At 43.6% G+C, this 23,443-nt stretch overlaps 1 protein-coding gene and 1 long non-coding RNA gene across 4 annotated transcripts in view; one reads left to right on the top strand and one right to left on the bottom strand.

Annotated features, from left to right (window-relative positions):
* The window catches only part of runx3 (RUNX family transcription factor 3), a 49,319-nt gene extending 41,824 nt beyond the window's left edge, over positions 1 to 7,495 (top strand). For all 3 annotated transcript variants that reach the window (XM_037071239.1, XM_037071240.1, XM_037071241.1), the window contains one exon: positions 4,369 to 7,495. In XM_037071239.1, coding sequence (XP_036927134.1) covers positions 4,369 to 4,850 — 482 coding nt within the window. In that variant the 3' untranslated portion in view covers positions 4,851 to 7,495. The remainder of the gene's footprint in view (positions 1 to 4,368) is intronic.
* On the bottom strand, positions 5,304 to 20,338 carry LOC119004385. Its single transcript, XR_005070187.1, has 3 exons — positions 20,052 to 20,338; positions 19,030 to 19,106; positions 5,304 to 5,414 (listed from the first exon to the last, which is right to left on the bottom strand). It is a non-coding gene; the product is annotated as an uncharacterized LOC119004385 (long non-coding RNA).
* Between the last annotated feature and the right edge of the window lie 3,105 nt (positions 20,339 to 23,443).

Raw genomic sequence — 23,443 nt, 5'->3', positions numbered from 1 at the left:
AGCCTTAATCACTATGTTAGCAAACAGGCTCGGAAAATACAGAGGAGATAATTGAGGCACTTTGGACTGCTAGAGAGTTTACACCTTTCAAATCTACACCTTAAAAAGGATCTCAAAACACATTTTAATTAGTAGACTCTTTCTTTGAAACTGAAACAAACAATACTAAAGATTAGAGGCGGTAAAAGGCGGGCACAACACAGGGTGTGCCATGCGTTGTGACAATTTTGGAGTCTGCTTCGTTTTGCCCGTAGGGCCCTACAACACCCCAAACATTCCTCGAACGCCACCACCCTGCTTGCCTTCTTCCCTCCCACTGTCTCATTCTTTCATTTGTTTCTTGGCGATTTGGATTTTTGCTGCCTGTGCTGTAACAGCCCTGTCAGTCTCCTGTTTGCCCCTTACCCAAAAACCGCCGCACCACACCAGACATGCTGAGTCATCCACTCACCCTGAGATGATGACACACACACACACACACACACACACACACACACACACACACACAGGAAAGATTAAAAGACTTTTCTCTTTTTCTACAATGCAGATATAACACAATGCCTGAAACAGAGCTTTCAGATTACAGATTTACATATGCTGCTACTTGTGCAAGACAGTCAGGACGGTGTGAAAGATGTGGTTGACATTTGTGCTAGGTAAAAGCATGTGTTTGAAATGCCACGACATCCTAAATGTGAGTCAATGTAGCAAAGTGTACTAAATTGAGACGCTACTTGAATTCACATGCCTTACAACAGCAGCATACTTGGTCTAGGGTCAGCAGAAAATACATCACCTCACTGGAGTGACCGTCTCTCGTAGAAAAGGAATTACTAAACAAACAAACATATTAGTCATGTCACCTTTTTGCTGATGCATTAGGAAAATCTCAGGTTTTCTGTAATCACAAACTTCCTTTACCATTGCTTGTGTTGCATGTCACAAGTTGGGGACATGCAAAATCCTCTGTGCTCACATGATAAAGTGACTAATGTGGACGAGGCTTTCGGGCTGTTGACTGTGGTGCCACAGTGCAGAGGTGATTATCATTTGCATCCGACATGATGCTCCGGCCCGAAGCCTTGCTGCTTAAAAAAACACCTGGAGATCATTTGTGTTCATTTGGGTCTCCTATTCTTTTGCCCTGGCATGATACTGCTTTGTCATCATCGACCTATTATGTATAATAATGTCATCCTGATGGCATCCTACGCTGTGAAAACCAACCGAATCAGTCAGGAGGTCAAAGAGAAACTCTTTGGAAGGAGTTGCAGTGCAGCAATGTTTCTTTGGGATGAAACATGAGGGGCTAGATTAGGAAACCGTCTCACTGCGCAGTGCGGTGTGTGACGAGCGTGGGGTTTTCTCTCTCCCTTTTCCTTCCCTCCACTTATTTGCCTGAGACACCATTCCCTGGGCACTGGCCGTCACAGTTTGCATCAAGCCTAAGTAAACATTTCACAGGTGAGCGCCTGGATTTGCATCCCCCCATCGCCAGCCACCACATGCGGACACACACACGCATACACACACACAACTGCGCACAATTACACACACAGATGCGACGGCCTCAAACTTGCCCTTATGTTAACAACCAAAATCAGTTTCTCCCATATGCAAATGAGGCAAACCTCCTGTCATATCTGGGTTACACGCTTGACTGTGGACTAGTGGACTTCTGGAGCTGAGCAGAAAGGGAGGAGGACTCCACCCTTGGTGTTGCAGAATTAAATAAGTGTGCGGCGCTGTGCTTCAAAGCTAGAGGAAGAAAGAGAGGGCTGGAACACTATGTTCTCTATAAAAGCCCTGATTCCCAGCTAGCCGCTTCATAGACTGGGAACATCGCAGACAGCAGACTGTGCCAGCTCACCCTCTGGGGTCCATCCCCTCTCCTGTCCCTGCAATTTAGTCAACACGTTTCAGATGAGCCTAATGGAGATCATGTGTGGTTTTGGGCCGCAGAGGTTACAGGCAGCTAATACTAGGCTCAGTTAGGAAGACCCTCTCTGCCAAAGATACACCACAGTTACCACAGCCACAACAGCGTAGTCTGTACTTATACTGGGTGGGGGAGGGTGGGGATGCAGAGAGGTATGCAACATGGTTAAGAGGGAGAAAAAGCAGACTGCAAAACTTTGCCTCTCAATTACAAAGAAGTTTGCTCAGGCATCTCCTCCAGAGGGAGCTACTGTTCTGCAGACAGTTTAAGGTGATAGCAGGCTCCTCCTGGCTCAAAGCCAACAGCCTGATACTGCACAAGCCCATTAAGGTGTTGTGAAAAGTGTCCAGTCCAGTTTCCCCTGACAGGAGCTGATCCCCGCCACAGTTTAGCCAGCGCGTTTCCACCGACGCCAATTAACTGGAGATCATGTGCAGGGTGTGCGCAACAGCAATGGCCATCAAGTCCCCACGCCACACATTGCCTCCCCAGCTTCACCCTGAAGCCTAAATTTAGCACAGACAGAGAGAGATGAAGGGACAGACAGAGAGAGCGATGGAGAGAGGGGGAGAGGGGGAAGGCCTTTTGGGAGCCCGGTAGGAATAAGTGGGCCGACTCCACTTCACCCGAATCAACAGCAGCTGAAAGCTTGGATTTTCCTTGCGTGAAATCAGATATGCAGCCCAACTCCGGTGCCTGGTAGACTCTGGAAAAAGAAACAGCCCCCCTACCACCACCACCACCAAAGTCCCTCATCTCAAAAGAGGAGGAAATTCAACTGCAGAATGTGTTGTTGAAAAAAAAAAGGGAGTATAGCAGGGGCCATGGAAATTGCAAGGGAACAGATTTTTTTGCAGCTGAAAACGGACCCAGCTCTCCAGACATAGGGAAAAGACATTTCAACGAGACCGTGGCACGCAAGTTTGGCATTCTCCCCCCTCAGGGCTGTGGCGTGCAAGCTCTTGCTATTTCACAAATACAAGCCCTCTTTTCTCTGCCATCCAAATCCACATTTTACACTTGCAGTCATGTGGGCACACCGGATCCATGAAAGCCACATGCGGACAAACAAATGACCATGGACTGAGGTGCGTGTGTGAGCGTACGAGTGTATGCGTGTACACACGGCAGGTGTGGACCGAGTGTGTTGTATGCTGACATCAGGTATGAGGAACTCTCCCTCGTCATTGTGGCTTACAACCAGGTAAAGGGCGTTTACAGTTCCAGAGAATTTGGGCCTGGCTGTTGGCCACCTTCATCCAAAATATCTGACAGTCATGGTGCTTAATTACTCAACAGTTAAGACTTGACATGCTTGACTTGTCAGGCAACTCTGATGCGAGTGTGTGAATTTCTTTTTCATGAGAAGTATAAAAACTACAAACTAACCTGAGAAACATGTACTCATAAAACTGATATAATATGTACTTAATGACATAATACAGCAGAAATATACAACCACAACTGTCCATGTACAAAGTCCTAAATGTAAATACCACAACAGGTGGCAGCAGGTAGCGTTCAGAAGTCCTATACGACTGCAGAAATGTGAATGGGTTCATATCTGAAGCTTAGGACGCAAGATCAGCCAATAACACTCCCGAGAGGGGCAATATGGTGTTTGACTTAAAGAACCAAGTTGGTGACAGTAGCAGTGGCCCCAAATCTCAGAGAAGCAATCTGCCAAGTCAAAGCTAGAGTGAATTTTTATTTCCCTTTTGTCAGCTGAATAAATTAGAAAGTGTGCAGTGAAACTGAAGTCCTAACAGCTGGATTCACAGTGCTCTGTGTTACCTTTGAGATTACACTTAGCAGTTAACTCTGACAGCTCCTGGACTGTGATATGCATTAGTTTAGTGGATACTCACACAGCAATGCTCGCTTCTGTCCTGCTCTCCTTCTTTTAATTTTCCCTCTCTGTCTGTCTCTGATTGTGACCCGTATGCCTGTCGCCTAAGCATGACTTGTAATAAGTTGCATAACAGTGCAGAAAGCCATCGGTGTTTATACAAAGCACCCCTCAGCACTGACAATGCCTCTTTCATTGCCCTGAAAAAAAGACAGAATACTGTAAGTTGCTCTCCTTTTGAAGGAGTGGTAGGAGGGCCACGTCGAGGGGGCCTTTTCATAACTTGGGTCTTGTGCACGGGGCTGTGGGACGATGTGCTGTCAGTGTTTGATGACTGTTATTAGGCAAAAAAATGTCTCAGTTCATTACTTTGAGCAAACATTTCCATGGACGGGCATATCGCAAGAAATCTGAGCTCAAAATTGGGGGATTGGGGAAGTCTTTTTTTTTTTTCTTTTTTTTTCCAAACATTAGAAAAGGAGAAGTCTCTGTGTGAAGTCTCTTGTTCATAATCACAACAGCCATTTTCAGTCATGGCTGAATGTTTGTTGACTCTTGTTTCGTTCATCTCTTCCAACAGGGACTACAGATCTCTTCCAACAGAGGACCACCTTCCCGTCTCTGTCACCGTTGACTGACCCTCGTTTCTCAGACCCCCGTATGCACTACCCCGGGGCTTTCCCCTACTCCGCCAACACCTCCAGCACCGGCATCAGTGGCCTCAGCATGTCAGCCTCTTCTAGATACCACACCTACCTGCCGCCCCCATACTCAAACAACCAAAGCCAGAACTTCCAGTCCAACTCCTACCTGTATTATGGCACAGGCTCTGGATCCTACCAGTTCTCCATGGTGGCGCCAGGAAACACCGGGGGCGAGCGCTCCCCCACCCGCCTGCTGTCCTGCTCGGGGGCCACGGGCACAGGAGGGACCAACAGCCTGATGAACCCGGGCCTAAACACCCAGAGCGAGGGTGTCGAGGCTGACGGAAGCCACAGCAACTCCCCCACTGCCATGAGCGCCTCGGGCCGTCTGGATGAGTCCGTCTGGAGGCCTTACTGACTGACAGACAGCTAGACAATCGAGGGGTGCGGGAAGAAGAGTAAAGAGGGTGATGAACAAAAAAAAAAAAGATGAACACTGAAAGAAAAAAAACAAACAAAAAAAGAGAAATGCTGCATGTTTGTCTTCTATTTCTCTGGCACTCGCTTTAAAGACTTTCTGCGTTTTACTGACTTTCTCAAGACTTCCAAGCATTTCGTACATTTTGAGTAAACTCCTGCACTGTGCTAAAACATGTACTCGTAAAGGACTAAAAAGCCATAAAAGTTGAGATTATGTTGAGCTAAAACTGTAAATAGACACAAGGGTAAAACCAGAGAAGCCATAGTGACCTATCAGGATCTGGTGTAAACAGGTACTCAAAGACAAAGAGACGATGGCGGTATGATCAATCAGTACAGCTGATGAACTGAAATACCAAAGTGGACATTCATCAAACAGACTGATCCGACTCACTTGGTAGGTAGAGAAGAGCAGTCGGACTGGATGTTTTCTCGTCAGGCGACATCCCTCCAACAGCATGGCTGCACTGCTGTAGCAATCGGTCCTTCTAAGCTTTAATATCTGTACAAATTTTGATATTGCAAACCATTTTGTGTCAATATCGTCACTTGCATCCAGGGCTGTTTCTTGTGCTCACCATACTCATGCAGTAATTTATTATCCAAACGGACACATTTAGCCTTTGGTACTAAACATGCAGTGGATGTTTCAACACAATCGCTGGGAGAAAAGCATTTTTTCTGTCAGGACTCACATGTTTAAGAAATGAATTGTCTTTGCTGTGTCATCAGTGTATCCAGTTTCAACGAGACAATGGCTGAGGAATGTAAAAGACAAACACAGTGGGCTGATTATTGGTTTCTTTTTCTGCAGGACTATTTAAGTCCTGTCTGTGTTCACTCTTCATGTTTTCTTTGATTTCTCTTTCAAGTCCTGGTCTGGTGTCTTTGAACTGGATGACACAGTTTACTTTTGATATTTATTTGAGCCAAATTGTGAGGAAATGTTGCGCATATACCCAAAATCCTTAAGCATTTCTCTCTATCTTTCCTTTTTTATATATATATATACAGTATATATGCCATATTTTGTTGTTGAGTATAAATTTGGAATTTGTGTAATATATTGCTACTAAATTATAAAAAAAAAAACAAAACCTTTAATGTAATTATTTTGTCTTCCAATGTAGCTTTGATGCACTAAAACTTTTATTCCTTATGAACCACGCCCAACAGATTCTGTTAGTGAGATGGTGTATCTATAGCCGAAATCTTTAAAACGACTTCCAAATTGCCTTCCGCCGCTAAATAAGCCATTTGCTTGATTTTTGCACTATGTTTGAACTTTCATTTCTCTTTTTTTGGTTATGTATTTACAAATAGCTGAAACTCTGCCGAGCTAAATATGAAATATTCCTTCTCATATATTTGCTGAACACACTGAAAGTGTCCTTTTAACAAATCCTCCACCAAGTAAATAAAGATTTCATGATTAGACACACACGCACATTCCTCCACCACAGGTGTGTGTGCACATTCCCCCTATCCAGAAGGGCCGTTCCCCTGCAGGTACACATGTGATCCCTCTATCCCTGGAGGAGGAAGAGTGTGAGGATGAAGGGATAGAGGGAGGAGGTGGGGTCAGAGTGGTATCTTCTTACTAACACCAAGGGCAGTAATGCAAGAAAAAAAACAAAAAACATCCCTTGTTGTGTATTGGTCCCTTTGTTCTGTATAATCAGTGAATGCTTTGAAGCCTTTATGGCCCTGATTCTGCCTCTGCCGGTCTAATTTACTGATCAGCAGTGCCAGGGGCTCATGGCTGTGCCAATAACTCACACGCCTGCACAGATGATCTGGGTATGAGCTGTGCAAAGGCTTTTACAGCAGCTATCAGGTGTCTTATATCTAATAGAAAAGTCTTCCACAAGAACGAAGCATTCAGTTCGGTATTTAGTTGCTATAAAAGTGAGATTTAATTTCAAAGTGAACAGTGATCCAAAGAGGCTTGCATTTGCAGCTCAGGTAAAAAAAAAAAAAAAGTTATGCAAGGTGTTTATAAAGGCCTCTCTGCCTTATTCCTCTTTTTTAAACTTCAGTATCAGTAATGATGTCTCATTCCTATCGCCCTTTGATTTAGAGGAAAAGCCTTTATACTGTAGAGGACCTTACTTTATTATGGGCAAAAATCATGCAGCTAGAGAAACCACATGTGTATTTATATTTGTGTGGTTCCTTCAAAAGAAAACCAAAGATCTTCACAAACTGCCCGTAATACTGTCAGTATGTTAATAATGGGAAAGATGTGTGGCAAACGAGTCATGTGTTGATATCTAGTATCATTCTTTATGCAAAACTAGGAAGCAAAAAATGTACATGTACAAAATGAGTAGTATTTTATTGTATATTGGATTAAAGAGCACAATGTTAATTTTTCCTTTTGTCTTCACAGGATGTCACTTTCTCCTTTTCATTTACCCAAAATGTTAATTCATCTTGCTCCTTTTCATTTCTCTTGATGCTCAGAGCATGTACATCTGAAAAACTGATGTTAATTTAAGAATCTCATCTATGTATGTAATGACATTGTTAATGCTTCCATACTGAGTGCTTGTAAAGTTTGCGGATAATGTAGTTTTTAATCATTTTAATTAAAAAACATGTGTCTCACTTTTGTCTTCACGACTACTGTTTGTTTCATCAGAATGACACTTCTATTCAAAGGATCTCCAGGAGACAGTTAAGATAGCACACACTTTTTCCTTTACCTGCCCTCTTAAGAAAATCACATACACATTAGATTTAGGTTCAGCATTTATGGCCACATTCTTCTACTTTATTTGCTTTACTAGAAAAACAATTGCATACCATTCGAGCTCTCTAATTTTGAAACTCAATGCTCCAAAGTCTGGATTGTGAAGTCTTTTATGGTTAACAGGGGGAGGCGTTGAGAATGAAAACGTTAAACATGGAGGCACAGGGTGTAATTCAGCCCCAGGAACCCAGACACCTTAACGCTGGCTGACAAATGAGCAGGACGAGAAAAAACACCATAAACGTTGATGGGTTCCAGCACATTCTCACCCAAACTAATTCTGTTCTTCTTCTTTTGCCTCATACAGTAAATACCATACATGCCTCCATCTCATACCCCATTGGTAGTTCCTGTCTGGTAACCTCTCTTAATAATTATCCTCTTCTCTCCCATTGGTGAGACTCTCGCTGGCAATTACCCCACACATCTCATGGGTTCGAAAATGCCTCAGCTGTCGACGCAGTGGTACCCGGAGTGTAAATAAAGCACCGCTCAGGAATCCAACACCGCCCTGGCAGCCTCCATGTTAGTGCTCGTCGGCAAGTTGTCACTTGTTAAAAACAATACAGGAGAAGTTTGGAATGTCGGCCGTCTTTTTTACCAGCAGTGTGGTTGTTAATTTATGCCGTGCTGATGGCATCTGTTTGGCCCATTTGAAGCCGAGCCACAAGATTAAACACTTGAGATGCTACCTTGTGGGGTGGTCTGATTTCAGATGTCTTATGTGGTTAACCTGAAACACAATACCAACGATTCCCTCCCTCTTAAACTAATGCCACCTGTCGTTGTGCCATGAAAGGTCTTCTGCTTCTCAACCCTTTGTTTTTCCTTCCTCTAATTATTCTTTTTATTTTCCTTGTTTATGCCATCCTGTATCTCTTTTATCTCTTCCTCGCATTCACTTCTATCCTTCCTTTCTTTCCTCCTGTGTGGCGGCTGCTGTGTCTGTGTCAGGCCTTCTATGGGGGCAGTGCTGGCAGAACAACAAAGCCTCAGGACGCACACACGCAGCCTCGATACACACTGTATTCAATTAACTCCGCACACACGCAAGAGAAAACTCGCACACACACAATCCCCTGCTGACACACTGGCCTCCACCCAGACAGCCCAAGCTCCACTTCTCAGTGTGAGTGTATGACAGATCTCCACCATCTTAAACATTTCCAACTCTTTCCTCCTGGTCTCTGCGACGCTCCTCGCTGATCCCCCACCGCTCAGGAAGCACAAAGAGAAGATGATAAGCTTTCAATTAGAGCAGGCTCAGGGGAATTTTCCAGCTGTCTTCACACACTCTGTGAGACCAGTCTCTCTCGTCCACATGTGGGGAGCAGAGAAGCTCTCATCTGGCTCCGTCTTTGTCATGGACGTACATGAGCCGCACTGCTTTTTTCATCCCATCCCTGGTCCTGCTATGATGTTCTTCTTCTGAAAACTGTAGCTCTCCAGGAAAGAGGGGAAAACGTTTTCCTGGATGAGGCTGCTCGTCTGGATGTAATTGTAGTCAAAGGCATGATGAATTGGTTTATAAGACAACATAGAAAATTGCATTTTAAATGGATGAAGCATAAAGAGGACAGGAGACATGATTGTGAGTGTCAAATGAAAGACGAACTGAAACAATGAGAGGCATTGAAGGAAAAGTACTTTGTCAGGTCAATCATTTGTTCAGATGAACAGAATGTCTTTTGAGTTTTCATGCAACAAGACCGAGCCTTGTCCCACACAGCTTTATCTTCAATTAATCAGAAAAATGAGAAAGATTAAAGCACTATTTATAAATTTAAATGAGAGGCAGACAGAGAGAGAGAGATGCAGCAGCCAGAGAAAAACAGAAAAAGAGAGGGCAGAGAGGGAGTGTTTTGGAAAGAGCTCAGAATCGTTAAAACCCTCTCATTTCTCATGAGTACAGTATCCCGTGTCGCTTCTGCGGTACCTGCATACGAAACCCATTAGGGCCTGCTCTGCAGCCGCTGACCTCTCCTACCCCGAACCCGTGAGAAGGACAGGCTAGAACCGGCTCGGTTTGGGTGCCTGGTACATGACCAGAAGTCTATTTTCTAACCAGCCTGGTGGTGGGAACAGAGGCTGCCGTCCAAAATCAGGGTTCCCACAGATTGACCGACAAACACAGGGGCCAGGGGCTAAGAAACCACGAGAGCTGTGATGCAACTGTTCTCACACTGATGACTAGCGCTGCCCTGGCTGACAGAGAGGGAGATATGAAGAGAGAGAGAAAGAGGGTTCTCCCAGTTCAGAGGGATCCCAGCGAAGGTAGTTTCTCAGCCATGTTGGGTCTACAGAGACCGCTTTGTGTAGCGATACGCCAAGCAGCTCCCAGTTCCCACAGTGGAGCACTTCTCCATGGAGCTAGCACTAGGTTCCCGCTTGGACCCAGAGGATCACTGAAAGCTTACAAGTGGCTCTTGCAGAGACAGTCTCACTATCAGTTCGATCTAGAGAGCCGCTGCCATAAATTTAAGGTCATCATCACGTGTGAGCCAGAGTTGTTGTATAACTGTTAAAAGACTGAATGTCGGATGATGTGAAAATGACAGAACTACATTTAGTACAACATTTTTGGTTTTGTTCCTCAGCAAGATATACCACTCAAAAGTTTAGATGAACTGAGCTGAAGGAAATGGTTAATTAATCTATTAGTCAATCAATAGAATACTAAGGGACATAAGACTGAAATAAACATGTTCTGGTCTTCATTTTTTAGGATTTGCTGTATAATGTGATATGTATATCCTAAAGTTTCACCCCAGTCACCTGGATATAATGTTAGCAGTTTATGGAAACCAGAGATAGCGCCAAGGTTGACATGTGTACCAAATTGCTTAATAGCCGACTTTCACTTCAGGAGGTCGAGAGGAGGGTGGTGGCGGTATCACAAACCAACAAGGCTGGGGAACAGCCGACCACAGTTTAAATCTGACCAGTGGATATTTTGAAGAAGGCCTGGGGATATTTCCAGCCTTTTTTGTGAAAGGAGGATGTTTTTAAAAGGTGATCTATAGACTTTTCCAGTGTTTATTGTGGTGACCAAATCTGGCTATTTTTCACAGGAAGATGAACCACCTCCATCTGTGATCGTGGCAACCAAAACAGGTATTATAAACCAAACCATGATAATTTCCTGACCTTGTGGTTTAAACAAGTGGTTTTTGTGCCTAAACTTTGAGCAGAGCATAAGCACGGTATTGTGACAAGAGAGAAAAAGAAAATTCAACCTAGACAGACCTGAAGTTACAAGAATTAACATCAGTATCAAAACATCTGTGGTTTTGCAGAAATGTACTTTTGTGAGTTTTGGATTCTAATTAAAAACTCAAAATGATTAATAATTTAATGATGATTTTAATTGTTGGCAACTAATTTATTCATGTTAACTTCTGAAACAATTCTCAGATGTTTAAGAACATTTGTTTAGATTTGTTTAAATTTGTTTTTCTAACCCACTATTATGGAAAGCTAATTTTAGCTTGTAGGCAGCAGCAGCAGCATCGATTCCAAGAACTAACATGACAGCAGTTATACAAAGATGCTTCCTGATAGTGCTGATAAGAAACGGGCCACGCTCTAAACAATCTTCTGCTGAACTGAGTCAGCCTTGCCTACTCATCTCATCACAGGAAACCAAGACACATAAATGAGTCAAAACCAGAAGAAGGCCTTCATACATTTTTATAAAAACCCAAAAGACCACTGCATGGTGGACCTGTGGCCCAGACCATGGTTAGAGGGTGATCCGGCTAAGACCACAGCAGCTAACTTTCATTTAAATGTCATAACAGCTTGAATTGAAATTCTTGTCATTGCATATTGACCACAGCTCTCTCTCTCTGTCAAACCAATCTGGGCTTAATTTGATTAGTGAGTTGAGTAAAAGGAAGATCATTTGACATGAGAGGATAATAGCTTGTAGTGTTTCGTGATTTTTCATTATTCATTGAATAAAATAACAAGCTTTTCAAATTTTCATTTGAACATTGTATTTTTACTTTGCAGAAAGATGTGATATTTCTGAAAGAGAGGGGCAGCTTCCCAGAAACAATGACAGTTGTTTCCCATGCAGATTCATGAGAATTGACACAGTCTTCCTTTCTCCCTTTGTTTCTCACAGAGAAAATCTGAAAGATCTGTACATGCAAACACTGCTTCCTCTATAAAACAGGAAATTAACATGCACGCACGCACGCACACACACACACACACACACGCGCAAACACACACACACTATAGCTCTTTGCCAGGCTCTCCCCCATCACGGTGGGGTCCTGAGTGGAGGGGGAAACAGGGATCCCTGTGGACCAGGTCTCTGTTCACTTCCTGCTCAAGCAGGGGAACACGCTACATCGCCGGTTCACATACACACTTTCTATCTTTCTATCTCCCTTCCTTTTTTCATCCATGGACGCAAGTAGTGAGTAAGATGAGGATGATTGCTCAAGTCTGTTTTGGATCACGTGGGAACATGAATGGTCATTCAGAGACTAGATCATACTCTCTTGTTCCCACTATCTGCTTTGGTGAGATAAACGTATGGCTTTGATTATTTGCTGCTGAGTCTAAAAGTAAAAGTCATTCAGAGAAAGACCTCCAGTCTAGATGACTAACATCCTTTCACCAGTGAGGACTCGTGTGGCTGTAAAGAAATCAGTGAAAACCACTGAAGCACCACAGACTTGCTGCCTTCTCTAACCCTTAAACTGGGCGACAACATTAAAAACATCTTTCCCTCTTCCTCTCAAGTGTCACTAAACACAAGAGCTTTACAAAAATGTGTCTGGCGTCATCTTTCTTATATCATCACTCTTCCCGAAACAGTCGCTTTTATTGTTGTTGCTATTTTGGCACTTTGATCGTAAATATCAAGACAATCAAAGCCTAGTCTGAATAAATCAAGCTGCTGCTGACACCTAATAAAGTGTTGGCTATTGTTGCTGTGAGACAGGTGAGGTGACTATAAGCCCTCACTTTGGTGTCTCTGTCTCCAGTCTGCACTGTGTGTGTGTGTGGCAGTGTTACACACCCCCGTGTCTGGCCGTGGCTGCCCCGCAGGCCTCTGCTAACCAGTTCCCATGGTTCCCTGGTTCCACTATAGTGACTGCGGACTTCCTCAGGGGACACCTCCCACTCACTGGTTTGTTTTCATCCTTAATGGGAGATCATCTTACACTCTTTATGGTGGGTGCGTGTGAAGTAAACAGTTTGTGTGTGTGTGTTATTCTTTTCTGTACATGCACCTGCATGGACAAAGGCATATCATCAGGTTTGGTCGAGTGTGTGTGTGTGCCTGCGTGTGTGTGTGTGCGCCTGCGCACGCAGCAAAAATGTTGCGTCGACCTACAGACACCAGACACCTATATTTCTGTTCCTTTTGTTTTTGCCCATGAGGCAGAGGGGAAGATGAAGAAAAAGACACATATCTTTAGAGTGTCTGGAGGCGCATTTAAATTTAGGAATAATTGCTTTTAAGTGCTGAAATATAACAGCCAAATGGCCCGTGGAACAAAGAGGGCCTGTGGGGGGATGGAAAATGAAGCATTTACATTCAGGGCCTGGTAATGAGGGGGTTTTCCTGAGAGATGACAGCAAGGAGAAGGATCAGAGGTACACAGAGGGAGAGAGAGGTAAAACAGAGAGACTTCATCAGACCAGGGGGTGGCAATTACAACGATGATCCCAGACAAGATTCTTGGCAGTAATGATGGCCTCAGACTGTGACACACTCAGACAAGAGGATCATACACAATGCGTACACACATACACACACACACACAAACCTTCCAACAGTTTGAAGCCTACAGGTGTTTGTGCTTCACGAGAGGCCCTATACTGTATCTCAGCAGGGGCTGCAGCAACGGAGCGAGCCAAGGAGGATTTGGGCTACAGGACATCTTGGTGTATTCAGCCATGTTATGAGGTGCGGCCTTTTGGCAGGTCACTCACAGCAGGGCATGGCAGACCTGAGCATAAACACAGCCAGTCCATGAAAACCATCCATCAAACAAGTCCACCAGGGAGAAAAACCCATCAATCTCACTCACTGAGACAGACACAGATTATTGAGGACACCGAGAGGAATTACATATTTCTGGTTGAACATGAAGTGAGTCTCCAACTTCCTCAAGCTAAATGTTTTGGTTTTTTTTTGTTTTTTTTTAAAGGAAAAAAATATTTATTGCTGACACATTAAATCAAACAACAGATTTCTCCTTGTGTTTTCTGCTCTACAGTCACCTTGTATTTAGCAGAGAGTGGCCCTGCAGTTTTCTTTTTGTGGTTTTTGGAAATGCCCCCACTTTTCCGGCCCTGCTCCAATTTTCTTTAAATACAACCGTAATTGGTTTGATTTCCTACCTCCGGCCTGGCGGTGAGAGGGGGGGTTGTGAGCAGCGGTGGGAGCTAGAGAGGGCCAGACGAGGGGGACCCAGCCCACAGCGGGCGATCTGCACGCTTGGGTGGCAATACAGCTTGGACTCAAGCGCCAGCACTACTATTCCCTCGTTTAAAGGCTGTTTATGGGAAGAACCTGGAAGGCCATCAGTGGAACCTGACATAAATCAGCAGAGAAAAGCACACTAAACACACTAAACCGCACAATATTCAGAAACGCTCTTTCTGATACCTGAGTGTGTCTGAATCTTGAGCACACACGTCATAACTCTTTCTTCTTTCTGTCTCACACACATCTATCATAACCCCCCTGCCAAAAAAATCTTGCGACATTATCACAAAGGCATTCCAGCCTACAAATCAAAACCAGTCTCCAACAAAAAAGACCTCTCTTTGTGATTTCTCTCACAGGCAGGCAGGCAAGCAGACAGAGAGGAGTATGAGTGTGCTGCTCATCAGGCAGGCGTGAGTAATCAAAGAGGAAATAAGACGTAGTGTCTGAGAGAGGCCGAGCGAGCCCCTACTGATCTACAGCCAGCTCATTGTTCTGGCCTTCTATTGTTTCCTGCTTAGTTGGCAGACCAGGGAGCTGCCAGCCAATGAGGAGCCAGTCTAGATTTTTTGAGGTCTTGGAGCAGCTCGGAGGTATGCCTCTGGTGGCACTGATGGCGAAGGGGTAATCCTGGAAAACCAGGAAGGAGCAGAGATGCCAAAGCATAATGACAGTCTACTGTTGATATACATTGACATAATGTCAAACTGAATCTGATCTACCACACAAGCTACTGAAATTGAATCCTACAGATTTCAAGCTAATTAGCGGTGTAAGGGCCTTAAAGGTGAGAGAGTTTAGCTCTAGCTCTCCTCCTGATGTCTAAACAAGGGGGGAAACTGGATCCACGCACTGAAATGTCTCAGTCTGGGGTAGAGGAGGTGTTGATTTTTACTGTAACCAGCGGCAACCCGGAGCAGGCCTGTTATGGGGAGTCCAGGGCCAAACACTGCCTGTTAATATAGGATGGGGAGACAGTAGAGGAGTTTGTCTTTATGATGGCTGGAAAAAAAACAGACGAGCTTCCAACCAAAGCAAGATCCTGGGGTATGTGGTCCAGCCGCAGGAGAAACGGACCCAGGAGGCTTCCGTAGCTCAAGCGCTGGTGCAGAGAGAACACAGGGACGCTTCCAAAAATGGCACAAGTGCGTGCACGTACACACAACGAGCAGCCTTCCCGGCAAGCGACAGTCAACGCGGTGGAAAAATACGGTAACCGATGCATTAAAGCCCAGGGCTTTGAGGGCTTGCAGGGACACAGTGGCATTAAAGACAGACAGACCAGGGGGAAACACACCACAAAATATCCAGAAAGCAGAGGAGTCAGTTGAGCAATATGGGTCAGTGCCGCACACAGACTAGTTAAAAAAAAAAGGAATCAAACCAATGTGATTAAGGCTCATACAGTTGGAAAAGTGTACATGTGTATGTGTTTGGGCATGAGTCAACCCATACATATATTACTATAGATAAGTGCGGCCTCTCCACATATCAAAATGCCAGTGTGTGCACCATCAAAGCCAGACGTACCCAATAATTAAAGAGATCGGAACCAGTGTTGGCCACAGCGCCTTTCTCCACAAAAGAGGGACCTTGCTCCTAATAAACAACTTTTATAAAAACAAGATGGTTTTAGAAGCAGAACCAGAAAACAGCTCAAAAGAAAAAACAAAATCCCCCAAAACTAACAGTCTCTTCCTTACATGGTGGGCAGAGGCCTGTTTGTTACCAAACAGTGCACTTCCAACCCCAATCCTACTGAGCCCCCTTTCACAGTATGGAGCCATAGGTATCTCATTTAGACTGTACAAATGTTAACAACTCCTTGCACTAGATGTGAAACAGGACTTTTAACTGTACACGAGTCAAGGGTCCATACAAGTTCACAAGTTGAGGGAGCAGCGGCCTCTCTCTGCTCAATCGAACAAATCCCCCAAAGTCTACAAGCTAATCCGTCTCAGGGCTTACCCAAAAAAACAGCAAAGCAAGACACTGACACGCTCAAAATGACGACAGTAAGCCAGGCTTTTGGCTTTGCGATCTCAACTTGTGCCTTCCTGATGAGCTGACAGGCTGTAGGAGTAACACTGACTGTCTTATTAATGCTTAAAGTATTCTGACAGAGCCTTTTGTTACTTACTTAAACCACGCTGCCTGCAACGACTTAATGGAAGTCTAAAAGCCATTAGACCAGAGGGCTTAGCCAACACAAACGATGCGCACACTGGCTATGAAAAAGCAGCTAAGGGCAATCAATATATCTCCCCTCATTCTCCTCCTCCTCCTCTCCTGCTCCAGTGTTAAAGCTGAATTGCATGGAATTCTCTTTGGCTGCTGGCGAGTAAAGGAGACACCTTGGTTTAGATCAGAGAGAAAGCAGGGATGGAGTGCCAGCACCTGCAGCGTGAGCAGATTGGATATGTCCATTAACGTCAGCTGCAAGTTAATTGCCTTTCGCTCTGTGCTTCTCTGCTTCACTGCTTGGTTTTTCTACTGCACTTTGATGTCTATCATATTGGTTATGCACTGCTCAGCTGAAAATCAAAAATTCATATTTTACCTTTTACCTGTAGTTATATTTATCCCTCTAGATAGTTTTGGTATGAGTTGCAGAAGTTCAGAGGTGTTCTTGATGGCACTGGATGGTTCTCGAACCACCCCAAAAAAGCACATTTGAAAAAGTTCAGCATCAACATCGCAATACAATGTCATGCAAGGCAAATTAACTCCAACACGCTCGTCTTTTTAAGAGACATCTCTCCAATTGAGTCCACTCTTGATCAATTTATCAAACAAAGCAGGACCTACTGCACTCCCCTTCCAATCACCTCTTTTTTCTGTAATGATTAATTCTTTCCCAATATGGCTATTCAAGTTACCTGATGAAAACTCCCTGTGTTTTTCATATCGTAACACTCCATACCACCGTATGACTGCGCAGAGGGAAGTTTAAGAACTCAGGGACAAGATGCTAGCTACCAAAGGTAACTAATTTAGCTTGACCCGCAGAGGAGGCCATCAATGTCTACATCCTGGCCTGTCACGAGCCTCTCATCCATGTGTAGAAGGACACTTTCCTCTGCGTGGTGATATTATAGAAAGAAAATCGCTCCAACTTCAAACTGCACACAGCAAGGCCTGTGGATTGTCTTGAATAACCATGTCTTGATTTCTGGAAAGAGACATTGCTGTTGAGTTTTTCACATGTATTTTTTTGTGCTTTGAGCGCCACGAGCCGAGTGCCAATTAGTTCCATTATACTGGACAGAAGGCAGACATCTTTACAGACCTCCAAAACTCTGGTGTGCGTGAAATGGATAAAACTATGCTACATGTAAGAAAAAATGTGTATTTTTGATTTTGGGGTGAACTGTCCCTTTAAGGAACAGACAGAACAAAAGCCAAAATCAAAACAGAGAGAGGCTTCGCTGTCAGTGGGGGCACGTGAGTGTAGTCTGTTGTCATTTTACCATGGCGACATGGGCAGGGAGGAGCCAGCTGGGGCGTCTCTCTTTAACTGGCCTGGCATGAAAAGAAAAGGCAGCGGGCTGGAGACCGATGGCAGAATCAAAACTTCAAAGACCTCCTCTCTCTCCCCCTAGATGTACTGTATGGCGCTGAAAGAGAACCTGCTAGTTCACTTTAGCACAAAGACATTCAGGCACACTGTTTCTAATGCATGCACACACACACACACACACACACCTGGGACTATCAGTCGGCCCAACAGTCGTTTCCTGATTCCTTTTCAAAGGAACAACAGGAGTGCGGTTATGAAAAAACACACATATACAGACACACGTAGTATTACACAAATGCAAGAGTGTACAGACACAGCAATAATTCACCACATACCAGACAGATATTCGCCTGCAGCCTCTGACACACTACCATAAGATAAACTGAAAGGTAAATCTTCCTCTGTGTGGAGCTGAGGTGTGGCTGCTGACAGAGCAAACTCTTTCATGCCTAATAGTTTTTCCGTCACAGACAAAATAAAACAAGCCACTATTGTAGTGTCATAAAGAAACTAAACAACCTGGACAAAAGGCCCCTGCAGGCATCAAATACCTGACGTCACAAGTTTTCTTTCAAGTGCACAGCTGACTTGGGCTCACGGTATTTTCATTTTAAAACCCACTTACTTTAAGACCCACATCTCTCTTTATCCCCCACTCACGCACACACAACGTCCCTCATGCTTCCTGTGAAAAAGTGCTGACCATGTAAAAGAGATAAGAACAAATCCCCGAGAGTATAGCCACGCCAGGTTGGAGAGTTCCCCCTCTCATAGCTCAGTGTGGCTGAGTCCCCCCCTCCAGTGGTGATTATGGTGAATGGCACTTCTCCTACATGAATGTGTGTCCTCGAACCCCTTATGCGCCTCTTTACCAGCCAACAGCCACAGTTAACCACAGCTCTGCCACAGGGTGTGACTGCAGGACACAGAAGGGGTGAGTGGCAAGCAGGGGAAGGGGGTGAGGCAGCTTTTTGTGGGTCGCCCAAGGGGGTCCACCACATTCCTCTATCTCCCCACCACAGTAGCCACCGAGCCCTGGAGAGAGAAAGCCACCCCACCACATTTTAATGAGGGCTAAAATAAACAATATGAGCACACAAAACCCACCCTGACTGGTTGACTGCGGGCACTGGAGCGGGGCAGCTAAGCTGGGATGTTACTCGAAGGTCTGGGAGTCGACGGGGTGGCAGATGCCACAATGAAATCCACTATTAACTTATGTTGTATGGTAACGTTAGACCTTTAAAGGGCTCGAATAATGGGTAACAGTGTTTATTGCAGAGGCACTGTGCACCCACTGGGATGCAAAGTCTTGAAGGGACAGTTTTTGACACTGTAAACGGTCAGTTCAACCAAATGACAAATTAACAGATTTTCTCACCTACCTGCGATGGAATCCAGCCACGCAGAAACTTTAGCTTTGGTTTTCTTTGCCCAGGCTTTAAAATTGAGAGTTCTGCTTCTACCACAACACAAAAAAGACAAGAGAAACTTTAGATATTCTGTTAAAAAAAAATCTGTTCAGAAATCATTTCTTTTCTGTTTCTGGACAATCCATGGAACGCACTTTCAACTTTAACAATCAGAACAACTTTGAAAAATAGAATTAAATGTAAAAATCACAATGAAAACAGTAAGTGGAATGTAAATAAATTCTTCAGTGAGACAGATACCATGATGTATCATTTGATGATTGTCTTGCAATTTATCAATTATGGCAGAAGCTCCATATTGTGATACTATTATTATCATCATGGGCAATGTATTGCATATCCTGACTTACACTGTGACCCCCCCACCCTGCTATATATATAAATAATCATTATCATTCTTCTTATTCTTATTGTAACTATTATGAAAATGGGTACTTATTTTATTATTATTATTTTTTTTACCTTAACTGAATATATGAAGTGTAACATAAAGTCAAAGTTACCTGATCATCTGACAGTGGAGCAACATGAATTTATGATTCATCCTGCATTCATTCATTTATCATCATGAGTCATGCATCAGACGAGAGTTACTTAAGAAGGCCAAATAGTTTGCACCTTTATGTGTCAGCAACTGAACCTTACAAAAGACGCCTCTTATAACGCGTGTACCATTTAGTCCAGTCTTGACACGAAGTGAAATGCCAAAATATTGAGATTCATCACATATGGAAGCCATTCAGACACACCAGCGATATGTAGGAATATTCTCTAGTTTCACACTTTCCTCCAGTGTGCCACTTTGCATCACTCTTAGCATATTTATGTTTTCTTTTGTTTTTTGTTTTTCCAGAGTTATCACAGTACACGTGGGCCTATTCATGAGGAACTACATGCCGCCAGACAAAACCTCGTCGCTGCCATAAAAGACACACAAAATGACGACCTGAAGACGTTTTGCAAGAGAAACAGACCTGGTCGCAGGACCAACACTCCCTCGGCGCTCATGCTAACTGGTCGCAGACCTCCAGTATTTAGAAGGGTGCCAACGTATTTTCTGAATAAAGGCCAATGTTGCTGAAGATGCGCGGCGCAGATAAACTCAATGGGAAACATGACGGAGGCCGTGAGGTTATACAGGAGTGTAAGTCTGACTGACATGCCTCAGCTTCTTTGCTATACAACAACAACAACAACAACAACAACAACAACAACAACAACACACTGTGTGGTCTGTGCCAAGCTAGCTAACAGCTACAGTGTTTTCGTTGTCTGCTGCTTGCTTCTGATTGGCTCATTAGCTGCGCTTAATTACCTTCTGATGCCACCTGTGGCAACACAACAAGCGCTTCAAATGTATTGACAAGCTTCTATTCAATCACAGTATGTCATTATGACTGAGTCACAACAATTCCTTTGAAATGGTTTATAGACGCTTCTCACTTGCCAATATGTCTCATTGCAGGGAAAGCACAGGTGGAACTAATAGCATTAATTGTGGTTTGGTGGTTCCATTTGGGCGTGCCGGTATCCCCTCCAGCAAGCCAGCATGTACAGTACCACAACTCTCCCACTCGCACGCCTGAGTGGAGTACAGCCACTAGTAATGTCATTAGATCATTTACAAGTCATACAGGTTTGCTTTTTTCTCACGTTTTATTCTGAGGGCTAGGCACGTTTTATTTTGCTTCAAGGTGTGTCATGAGGAAGAATCTCCCTTCAAATGCTTGACATCAGATATGTTTTCGTCATTTTGATTTGAACTGGCTGAAAGCAGTAACGGGAAAATAAGAAAAAAACGAATACTTTGATGACCACATAATTATCATGATGTTTGCAGTCTGGCTCCTCAACTGGGAGCCTGGATGCCACAAGTTGTCACAAGAGAAACTGGGCTATTGTCGTGAACTTTACATAAATATACACGTTTAGTTTATTCCGAGCTATTTAACTTAACATTTCTATTTTTTATTGTTTTTTTATTTTTAGAATGGGTCAGAACTCATAAACAAGAGTTCTTCAGACTAGAGGTTTGTCATTATGAGTTGAACTGTATTTTAATGAGTTGAGTCTGTGCTGTTCATTCGTCCAGTTCAGACTGAAAACTTTTCTTCATTGTTTGAAAAAAAAACCCATATAAGATGGAAAATTGCTGTGTCACTCCTAACTTGTCAAAAATGACTCGTTGGGATGGCGATATTTAAGACAGACTGATCAGCTGTTTTCAGTGGAAAAATATTAAAAGATTGTGTTGATTTAGCTCAAGTTTTATACGAACGGCTTCGTGATTAGGTTATGTAAACTTAAAGATTCAAATAGAACTGAATGAACATGATTAGATTAGAGTTTTTTTGTTTTGAATCTTGAAAGGCCCCCTCAACTTCAGTCAACTAAAAATTCTAAGGCAGTCAGGAAACTGACATTTTTTAACGTCACAGGAAGATTAACAGGAGAGAGGAACAGGTAAACATGTGAATGCTAAGTTTAATTTACTTTTCAAATGCCAAATGTTTATTACTCATAAATTACTCAATGAAATTATCCCTTGAGGTCACAAAATATGCCCAAACAAAATAATGGTGAAAATAAATCCCTCTTTGTTTGACCTGGTCAGAATCTGTGGCGATGTTGGTCCCAAGTAGAAACTGCTTTGTTATAAACAAAGGCATCATTTTTGTAGCCCATACAAAGTTTGTTTGTTTTTTTTCTCTTGAAAATTAAAATATTTATGATTTAAAAACGACATTCAATTTACATATTTGCACGCCCTACTTGAAAAATACTTTGCAGTTTCTCTTCTAAAGCCACTGTAAAGCCCGGCTCTAACTCAAGGCTGCTTGTGGCTTGTATCTTAAATTGATAATGGCAGGCCTTGCCTGTTGGCCACAGTGAACTCTGAAAACTGGCAGTGGAAATAACATTTATCCTTTTATTTCTTTCAAACCTGTCATAATAGAGGTTAGATAATGCACATGAATGGAATATTGTGAGCAAAACGAACTGAAAAGATATTTCACAACATGGATTATTCGTCCAACCGCGAATTTTCCACATATAGGGCTGCGTGCTGTCAATCAAGAGATTAACTGAATACAAAGCAACCTGTATGTAGCCACATCAAATGTCAGGTGCACAGTCCATATGCAAAAAAAAGGTTTTTCACACATTGTAGGTCCAAAACCCAGTTGGGATATCACTGTGTACCCTTGAGCGAGCTACTTTACCAGAGTAAATATTTAGCCAGCTGTATAAATGGGTGTTGTGTGTAAAACCTGCAAACTGAACTGGCACTGCAGCGAAAGGACCCGATGCCAAACAGAAACAAGGCTCCACTGAAAAACACACCGCTGATTGATTTGCCTGTTAAAGTAAGAGGACAATGGCTAAAATGTGCATCAAGTCAAGGGCGAAGACGTCCCACATTTTTCTCTTCATAACAAAGAAGATCTGAGGAAACAACTGTGACTGTATCCTTTGTGTGTTCATAGCTTAGCTGAGTTGTTGGCTCCCTCTCATGGTGTATAATATGGCCTGCTCTTTACAGACAGACACAGACACAGACACAGACACACACACACACACACACACACACACAGTCAGCATGCTTGAGAAACAATACTCAGCCCCTCCTTGCCTCACCTTCATTACCCAATTACACTAATACACTAGCCCTGCTTGTAATGAGTGTGTGGTCTGAATGATAGCCAGCCTTATTGTCTCTTCTCTTACCTCACACTGACACATACACACACACACACACACACACACACACACACACATTCGTCTGTCTGTTTGCATCTGGGTGGATTTCCTTCCAGTGAATTACAAGTGGAGACCGCGTCTCAGCGCTCACCAGTAAGGGAGGAGAGAATGTGTGGGGCTGAAACGCGACACTTTAATGATCTGGAGAGCATCCAAAAACTGTACGCCCCCTCACCTTTTCTTCTTTTTTTTCCCCCTCCTCTTGCGAAACTTTGTCTGTGATCAGCCCTGCAGAATGGGCTTGTTTGTGCCTCAGAACAGTAGGGAATTGGCTGAAAAACATCATCAAGCTGACAGCCAGAGGGTGTCTTCTGGGGGAGGTGGGGCCCACAGTGGGTGGACACCCACATGAGACATTCCTTGGAGATGGAGAGCTGTAAACAAACATCCCAAACCAGAAGAGTGTAAAGCAAGAAACCCAGTATGAGACAGTTTTAATTTTGGATGACAGTGCAGGAATGAAAAGCTTCACAAAAACATTCCCTGCAGTTATTTTTCCATTGATTGAAAGAGTGAAATAATAATGACATTTCCCATTTTTCAGTTTGCTAGGGAGCTCATGGAGGCCCTCAAGATCCCTTGGCCCCTCTTTGAGATACTCTGT

The sequence above is a fragment of the Acanthopagrus latus genome, chromosome 16 (genome assembly GCF_904848185.1).
Source record: "Acanthopagrus latus isolate v.2019 chromosome 16, fAcaLat1.1, whole genome shotgun sequence".
Taxonomy (NCBI): domain Eukaryota; kingdom Metazoa; phylum Chordata; class Actinopteri; order Spariformes; family Sparidae; genus Acanthopagrus; species Acanthopagrus latus.
This window is presented reverse-complemented; position numbering and strand designations above follow the sequence as displayed.